The sequence below is a fragment of the Cherax quadricarinatus genome, chromosome 6, assembly GCF_038502225.1.
Source record: "Cherax quadricarinatus isolate ZL_2023a chromosome 6, ASM3850222v1, whole genome shotgun sequence".
Lineage (NCBI taxonomy): Eukaryota > Metazoa > Arthropoda > Malacostraca > Decapoda > Parastacidae > Cherax > Cherax quadricarinatus.
Window position 1 is genome coordinate 13567260 of NC_091297.1, and position 10057 is coordinate 13577316.

Genomic DNA, 10057 nt, shown 5'->3' on the forward strand with positions numbered 1-10057 from the left:
ACGAGGCCTCAATAAGGAAGTTCACAACTGACCTAGAGATTGTTGACTGGCCTACAGAATTCTCCAAGGCCAATGGTATTGATGACTGGACAGACATTTTTCTTAACAAATTACTTAGACTATACAACAAACATTGTCCTATAAAAACAAAACAGATCACAAACAAACGGCTTGGTTGCCCATGGCTAACCAGCACCATTCTGAAATCCATTGACAAGAAACACCAATATGAAAAGCAATATAGACAGGGCTTAATACACAAAGATATTCTTAAACACTATTCATCAGTTTTCACCAAAGTAATAAAGAAAGCCAAACAACTATACTACTTCAGTAGATTCACAGACACTAGAGGAGATATAAAAAAGACCTGGAAAACACTCTCTCAGATTCTAGGGACCCACAAACTGAAAAAAAACAAGAATATTGTCCCAACTAAACCTAATGAAACACCACTACATCCCACTGACACAGCTAACAAGATAAACGACTTCTTCTCAACCATAGGATTTAATCTCGCCAATAAAACCCCACATACTAATGCCCATGCCGGGGACTACCTAGATGGGAATTTCCCAAATTCCTTCTATCTTGCACCAACTGAGCCCTCAGAAGTCACCGAGATTATAAAGTCACTTAAAAACAACTCAGGGAATCTGTCTAATGTCCCACCATTACTGTACAAGCGAGCGGCCCATATCCTTTTGCATGCTATTTCATTACTTTTTAACAAGTCACTAGAAACTAGCACCTTCCCGAAACTACTCAAGATGGCAAGGGTTACACCAATACATAAAGGTGGTGACCCTACAGACTTAAACAACTATAGGCCAATATCAAACTTACCATTGCTATCCAAAATCTTTGAGAAACTCGTGCACAGGAGACTATATTCATTTATAACAGCACAAAACATACTCAACCCCTGCCAATTTGGATTTAGGAAAAATAAAAGCACTAATGATGCAATCATAAAAATGCTAGATCTGCTTTACACAGCATTGGAAAATAAGAAATATCCACTAGGAATTTTTATTGACCTAAGAAAAGCTTTTGACACAGTAGACCACGACATCCTACTCCACAAACTTGACCATTACGGTATAAGAGGCCATGCGCTTGCTTATTTCAAATCTTACCTTACTAATAGGTATCAGTATGTTACCATTAAAGACACAGCATCAACAACACGGCCACTTGATACTGGAGTTCCGCAGGGAAGTGTCCTTGGTCCCCTGCTCTTCCTCATATACATCAGTGATCTTCCAAACGTATCCCAACACCTGAAACCCATTCTCTTTGCTGACGACACGACTTATGTCATCTCTCACCCTAATCTTGCCACCCTCAACACCATTGTTAACGAGGAGCTGATCAAAATATCGACTTGGATGACAGCCAATAAACTTACGCTTAACACTGACAAAACCTACTATATTATGTTTGGTAGCAGAGCAGGAGATGCACAAATTAACATTAAGATTGACAACACTCTAATTACCAGACATAATGAGGGCAAATTCCTAGGCCTATACCTTGACAACAACCTGAATTTCAGCACCCATATCCAACACATAACCAAAAAAGTATCCAAAACAGTTGGGATCCTCTCCAAGATACGATACTACGTGCCGCAAAATGCCCTTCTCACACTATACCACTCACTTATTTATCCATACCTCACCTATGCTATTTGTGCTTGGGGATCAACTGCAGCAACACACCTAAAGCCAATAATAACCCAACAAAAAGCTGCAGTAAGAATAATCACTAAATCCCATCCCTGGCAACACACCCCCCCCACTCTTCATAGATCTAAACTTACTCCCTGTTCAGTACATCCACACTTACTACTGTGCAATCTACATCTACAGGACCTTAAACTCCAATATCAACCTTGACCTAAAACGCTTTCTTGATAGTTGTGACAGAACCCACAGGCATAACACCAGACACAAACATCTCTACGACATTCCCCATGTCCGACTAAACCTTTACAAAAATTCAATGTATGTCAAAGGCCCTAAAATCTGGAACACCCTACCTGAGAACTCTAGAACTGCAGACACATTCATCACCTTCAAAACTACCATTAGAAAACATCTTATCTCCCTGATAAACCCCATCAACTAACTACACGAATACCACCTGGTGGTTCACACTTACACTCACTCACCCATTTGACCATAAACAGAAATATTAATCTCAATCTTAAAATAATGAATCCTATGATACTCCAATACTGAAACTATGTACTGTGCCAAAACAAAAGCATTCACATTGCTAAACTCACAAACTAGTATTTAGTCACTTAGCCATAATACCAACTTACCTCATAATTTGTAATATTTTAAAATAAAGAATTAAACTAAGTCTGCCCGAAATGCCTAGCCATGCTAGGCGTTCTAGTGGTACACTCTGTAATCATTATTTAACTACATGTAAACCACACAACAACCAAATTCTGTAAATTCAACATTGTAATCTTTATAGAGAATAAACTTTGAATTGAATTTGATGGTGAAAGTTTTTCTTTTTTGGGCCAACCTGCCTTGGTGGGAATCGGCCAGTGTGATAATAATAAAAAATAAAATCCTATCTTTATATGCAAAACCAAATAGTGATCGCAAGTTTTTGTTTTTCAAGGCCTCCTCACAATTCTTTCTTGTAAATCAGTTATGCTTTTTTATTATCATTATTATTATTATCATTATTATTATTATAATCATGACTAAGCATTAAACCCATAAGGGTCATACAGTGCTGTCAGTTATGGTTTACATTTTTCTGATATATAAATATATGAGGTCTTTATTCACATAAAAACATATTGATGAATGTAGAAAAAAAAAAATTATATAAAAATAAATTGTTGTAGTTTGTAATACAGTACAGTGGTACCCCGAGTTTCGAACTTTCTTCATTCCAGAAGGCTGTTTAAGTGCAGTTACCAAACAAATTTTTTCCCATGAGGAATAATGTAAAATAGATTAGTCTGTTTCAGACCCCCAAAATACTCTTACAAAAGCACTTATAATAATACACCACATAATTGGTTAAGTTGGGAGCAGTTCGAAACTCGGGGTACCACTGTAATGTACTATGAGACCAGTAACATTTTATTACTTTAATTTTTGACAGAACTGCTGTTGAAGCAATCATTGGTAGCTCCTGGTGGAAAGCTGGTTTTATAGGAGAAAATGGGCATCATTGTCAGAATTTTAGAGTGCTTGTAGAGCATCATCCAGGTCTAGCACTGAAGGTACAAGACAAGTGTATTGAACGCTCCGAAAGTAAAGTAACTTACAACTTTAGATTTATTGAAGACAACTACTATATTCCAACAGGTATTAAATATAAAACCATATGAATCTTGAATGCATATACAGTATATAGTAGATACAAGTATGCTCATTTTTTGAATAATTTATAGTGCTAATTATGATAATTTACGAAGTGTGTATTTCTCAGCCCCTGGTAAAATTGCCGAGAGTCCCTTTGAAAATGACACAGGGAAAGTGCGTAAAAATGCAGTCCAGTTTATCCAAGATGGCCTTCAGTGGAAGAATAGGCATCCCTTAACACTTATGGTGCATCACAACTGCCATCGCCTGCTTCAACACACTTTAACAAATGCATGGCTGCTGGATAAATGGAGTTCTTACATCTATATTATCTTCCTTGCCTTGCTCCTGCTGGAGCTACTCTTTGTTTTCTGTCTGATCATCTTCATGGGAAGTGTAGAGTAAGTAGCAACTTGTTTGTACAGTAATTTATTTATGTACATGACTGCATAAATATTTTGTGGAATGCACAGTTTAAGATCTTACCAGTTTTGTCATGTTGATTATGTTTATATATGACAGTGAAGTTCATAGCACTGTAAAACTAAGAATTCAAATTACAAGTACAACTGATTCAAACTGGGATCTAAAAGGTTTCAAGGCACTGTGCCAAAAAGGAATAAGCAAACTATGGAACCACTAGATTAAAACTAGCCTATGGAGGCTCATCATGAGTCTGATTCACCTTTTACCTGATGATTGACAGTACAGAATATTGTTTTTTTTATTATGAAACATTTCCTCATCCAGTTGTTATTTATACCCAGGTGCAATTTGTTTTTTTTTTTGTATTGTCTGTTGTTATACTTTTAGACTCTATTTTCCAATACCTTTGATATAAAACTTACAGTAATTGGAGCCACATAGAGAAACGATGCAATCTCACCAGAGAAGAGTTTTGTAGTTTATCACTGGCAGAGGAAAGTGCAGAAGCCCTGTCAAATTCAACAGTAATCAAGAAATGTAATGAAACACTGCCTTTGAAGAGAGGACTTTCACTGGCTTTACTAATAATAACTGCCATCGCACTACTCTTGGAATGCAACTATATGTACAGAGTAAGTTTCAATAATACCATGTTTTTTTATGTTCTTATTGATGGATTAGTAAGATTTTGAATTACAATATAACAATAATTAGATAAGTGACATGAGTTAGATGAAGAGGATGAACTGCAAGATATATGGGTCTTTATAAGAAATTAATGGCATTGGTACTTTTAATATATAGTCAAAAAAAAAGTTATAATTGTAACTAAAAAAGTTTTAGTAGGCTCTTTAAAAAAATAAATGGATTAGTTTTACTTAGTATGGCAAAAGAAAAACTTTAATCCTAAAGAGGAATTAACACTATGTAACATTGCTGTATTATATAAATGATGAGTCTATTGGGAGACATGACTCAGTTATTTGAATTCCAAAGAGAAAAATGTGTTTGTAATACTGTAATAGATTTAATTCCTAATCCTGAATATAATGTAATTCCTAATACTGAATATAAAGTATATCAACAAAAAGCTTCTTACTCTTAGATTTTTTTTCAACATGTCAGCTGTCTTCCACCAAGGAAGGGTGACCACTTTCAGTCAACCTTTTTCTTTGCAGCTGAGGAAGGAGTACCTGAGTATAGACAATCTGATGCAGATATGTCGTTTAATATTTACTATTGCTGTCATAGTGCCTGGAGGGAGCTGTGAATTTCAGCACCATATACTTTATGTAAGTAAATTATTGAAATTACTGTCAGTCATTAATATACAGTGGACCCCCGCATAACGATCACCTCCCAATGCGACCAATTATGTAAGTGTATTTATGTAAGTGCGTTTGTACGTGTATGTTTGGGGGTCTGAAATGGACTAATCTACTTCTCAATATTCCTTATTGGAACAAATTCGGTCAGTACTGGCACCTGAACATACTTCTGGAATGAAAAAATATCGTTAACCGGGGGTCCACTGTATACTGTATAATAATACTGAGTAACAGAATTTGGACAGCAGCATTGTGTATATCCTTACTCAGAAGAGATTCATTTTAGCTTTCATAATTAAAAATATCTTTTAGGCTTTTTTCATTAGGAATGTAACATCTTGCATTCCAGATTTGGCAGTGGGAATGTGGAATCCTTGCCTTGCTAGTTGGATGGCTGCACCTCATCAACACACTCAACCAGCTACCCATACTCTCAGTTTTCATGCCAATTACTAAAAGTTTTATTAAAAGTTTTTTCAAAGTGGTCTTTTACATAGTGATGCTTTTATTTGTCTTTGCCTTCATTTTCCATCTTCTTCTACAAGATCAAGCTGCCTTCATTAATGTGCCACAGTCTATGGTAAAGACAATAGTGTGGATGCTAGGTGATCTAGGTTATGATGACACTTTCCTTAATGATGATCACCAACTACTCTACCCAAAGATGGTGAATCTTCTCTTTGTGGTGTTTGTCACTATTATAGGTGGCTTTGTTGCAAATTTGGTCATTACTCAGCCCTCTGAAAAACTCAATGTTTTCCGAGAGAAAGCTGCCTTCTACAGAGCAGCATCTCGGTGTATGTTATTCCACAAACTTGATGTTTGCTTTCCTTTCTTTCACAAATACAGAATAAGAGGAACATTTATAGATGAAGAAACCAAAATAAATGGGTACAATGTTCTAACAAAGAAACTTTTGATGCTAGACACTAAAGAAGAGGAAGCACAGCCTGTAAATCCCTTGGTGTTGCAGCTGGAAGAACAGAACAAACAAATCAACACTTTGTTGACTCTTCACGTGGAACAAAGGGAGGAGATAAGAGATCTCAAGCAACAGATAAATGTCATTGTTAAATCTCTGCCAAGTTTATATCAGTCACAACCTAAAGTTTAGGTTATACATATTAGTAGCTGCTTAACTGTTGAGTTTGATCCACCTAGGTTATACATATTAGTAGCTGCTTAATTGTTAAGTTTGATCCACCTTGATTCTCACTCTCTGACAAAGCTTCCTATTATTAGTTTTAACAAACAATCCACATACAAATGAAAGTGAAATGGTCCAAAACCTTAACTAAGTGACCACAGCTGTATTACACACTACAGTATTATTATCTAAAAGAAGTGTTAAGCCTACAAGGGTCAAACAGCACAGTGAGGCAGGGGATAATGCAGGAGTATAGAGTAGCAAGGGTGGAGTGGACAACAGAGGGAGAGTTAGAAAGGGTTGTGAGGAATGCTAGAGATTACACACTACAATTTTCTGCCCATTAGTCATATCCCTGAAGGGAAACCATAATGGGAAAGTCTGATCCAAACCTTATGGCACCTAGTGTTACTGTGCAAGGATTGTTCGATCTTCCTAACAGTGCAACGTCTCTCAAACAGTTGTTGAGCATGTTAATTTCATCAGTGTTATTTTCATTCTACCCAGTATTTACTTAAATCTCTATGACAGCACAATTAATATCAAAAAATCATGGAGATATCATACACATATTCTTCTATATCTGGTAAATAACCTTTTTTTTTACTACCAAAGTGCCTTGTGGCTTTCATGTTTTGTTTATTATTTAGCTATAACATAAGTAGTCATGTTCTTAACAAAATCCTATGTGGATAACTGTACTGTAACAATCTTCATTACCTATTCAGCAGACTTTTAAATGACTGTATCAAGTAACTGCACCTCTTGGCTTTAAATAAAATATAGACTACAACTCTTTCTGGAGGATGTCTTGAGGCTAGTGAAGAGTTCATGATTCAAGGAAGTACAGATAAACTTCCTTTCCTTTCATCAAACCTAATTACTTACCATTCTCCAAGTGCTATATAACCCCATGGATTTATTGCCTCCCCATGACTATTTATTTTATTTTATTAACACAAGCCCCTCACACATAAAACCTCCTTTACCCCCTCCCTCCAACCTTTGCTAGGCCGACCCCTACCCTGCCTTCCCTCCACTACAGATTTATACACTTTCAAAGTCATTATATTTCATTCCATCTTCTCTACATGTCCAAACCATCTCAGTAACCCCTCCTCTGGATAATAGTTTTGGTAATCCCACATCACCTGCTAATCTCCAAACTACAGATTCTCCGCATTATATTCACACCACACACTGCCCTCAGACATGACATATCCACTGCCTCCAGCCTTCTCCTTGTTGCAACATTCACAACCCATGCCTCACACCCATAACTATACTCTCATACATTCCCCTCTTTGCTTTCATGGATAAAGTTCTTTGTCTCCACAGACTTCTCAGTGCACCACTCGCCTTTTTCCCCTCGTTAATTCTATGATTCACCTCATCGTTCATAGACCTATCTGCTGACACGTCCACTCTTGGAAATCTGAACACATTCACCTCCTTCATACTCTCTCCCTCCAATCTGATATCCAATCTTCCATTTCCTAATTTTTTTGTTATCCTCATCACCTTACTCTTTCCTACATTCATCTTTAATTTCCTTCTTTTACATACCCTACCAAACTCGTCAACCAACCTCTGTAACTTCTCTTCAGAATCCCCCAAAAGCACAGTGTCATCAGCAAAGAGCAACTGTGACAACTCCCACTTTGTGTTAGATTCTTTATCTTTTAACCCCAAATCTCTTGCCAACACCCAAGCATTCACTTCTCTTACAACTCCAACTATAAATATATTGAACAACCATGGTGACATCATACATCCCTGTCTAAGGCCTACTTTTACTGGGAAGTAATCTCCCTCTTGCCTACATACTCTAACCTGAGCCTCACTATCCTCGTAAAAGCTTTGCACTGCTGTCTATTCTATACATTTGCAACATCTGCCACATTGCCCCCTATCCACCTTATCATATACCTTTTCCAAATCCATAAATGCCACAAATACCTCTTTTACCCATACCTAAATACTGTTCACCTATATGTTTCACTGCATGACTATAAGAATCATAATAATAGACGACAGCTGTGCATTTATATTACAGTGCAAAATAATACACCCAACTTCTTATTAATTTTAATAATTTGGCAGCTTTTTACTACTTTGCAGTTAATTAATTAATTTTAATAAAATGTAATATAATTTTCATTATTTTTTTATCCAGAGTACTTATTTACATGTACATCCCAAATAACCCACATTTACTAGAGAGAATGAGTGCAGTATCAAAAGGAACAAAACAATATGTGTAAATGCCATCATAAGCTGCTTCTTACCTAATATCTTATTAAGGATATAAGCTAATACTGTATACAATACTGTGTATGTATTAACATTTATTTACTAAAATAAAATGTTATAAAATTTGGTGTTTCCTTGAAGATCAAGCTATGAATGATATAATGTCACCTCCCTGTCCATCATTACACACTTGTTCAGGGGCAAACTAAAAACATGACAAACTATAATGACTTTCATTAATGTTTCACTTGACATTAACACTGTGTGAAGGTTTGATAATACACCTACCATCCGACTTACGACCGAGTTCGGTTCCGAGAAACCGGTCGTAAGTCGAAATGGTCGTAAGTTGAACATTACTACTGAATATCAACAAAACATTTTTGTAATGACTTTATTTTATTGTTTTATTTTGGTATTTCATGTTTTACTTTACTTTTTATGTTGTTAGCACTGTATTTTATACTGTAAGGTTTATGATAAACACTGTGTACAACATAAATAGTTGTTTATTTCCCAGAAATTTGGCATAAAAAACACGGTCATACGTCGAGCAGGTCATAAATCGGATGGTAGGTGTAGAGTCAAATTAAAATTCTGCCTGTGTTACAACTATACAGTGGACCCTCAGCTAACGATGGCATCACCTTACGTTAAATCCAGCATCCGATACATTTTAACGCAAAAATTTTGCCTCGGCTAATGCTAAAAAACTCGCCCTACGTGATTCATTCGAGACTCGTCCACGTGTGGCCTGAGCATGCCTCAGTTGTCCCGTGGGTGCCAGTGTTTACAAGCCAGCTAGTGCAGTCGCATCCACGCAATCACATTTAGTGATTGTACCTGCAAAATAAGTCGCCATGGGCCCCAAGAAAGCTTTTAGTGTCAACCCTGCAGGAAAAAGGGTGAGAATTACTATGGATATGAAGAAAGAGATAATTGCTAAGTACGAAAGTGGAGTGTGTGTGTCTGAGCTGGCCAGGTTGTATACCAAACCCCAATCAACCATCGCTACTATTGTGGCCAAGAAAATGACAATCAAGGAAGCTGTTCTTGCAAAAGGTGCAACTTTGTTTTCGAATAAGAGATCGCAAGTGATAGAAGATGTTGAGAGACTGTTATTGGTGTGGATAAACGAAAAACAGATAGCAGGAGATAGCATCTCTCAAGCGATCATATGTGAAAAGGCTAGGAAGTTGCATGAGGATTTAATTAGAAAAATGCCTGCAACTAGTGGTGATGTGAGTGAATTTAAGGCCAGCAAAGGTTGGTTTGAGAGATTTAAGAATCGTAGTGGCATACATAGTGTGATAAGGCATGGCGAGGCTGCAAGTTCGGACCAAAAAGCAGCTGAAAAATATGCGAAGGAATTCAAGGATTACATAGACAGTGAAGACTTGAAACCTGAACAAGTGTTTAAGTGCGACAAAACAGGCCTGTTTTGGAAGAAAATGCCAAACAGGACCTACATTACACAGGAGGAAAAGGCACTCCCAGGACATAAGCCTATGAAAGACAGGCTTACTCTCTTGATGTGTGCTAATGCTAGTGGTGACTGC

General features: G+C 36.8%; 1 protein-coding gene across 1 annotated transcript in view; it reads left to right on the forward strand.

Moving 5' to 3' along the window:
• The window catches only part of LOC128694079 (CARD- and ANK-domain containing inflammasome adapter protein), a 65914-nt gene extending 59556 nt beyond the window's left edge, over nucleotides 1-6358 (forward strand). Inside the window, exons 5-9 of the mRNA XM_070080464.1 lie at nucleotides 3142-3347; nucleotides 3472-3745; nucleotides 4195-4402; nucleotides 4949-5062; nucleotides 5448-6358. Of these exons, the coding sequence (XP_069936565.1) occupies nucleotides 3142-3347; nucleotides 3472-3745; nucleotides 4195-4402; nucleotides 4949-5062; nucleotides 5448-6212 (1567 nt within the window). The 3' untranslated portion in view covers nucleotides 6213-6358. The remainder of the gene's footprint in view (nucleotides 1-3141; nucleotides 3348-3471; nucleotides 3746-4194; nucleotides 4403-4948; nucleotides 5063-5447) is intronic.
• The last annotated feature ends 3699 nt before the right edge of the window (nucleotides 6359-10057 follow it).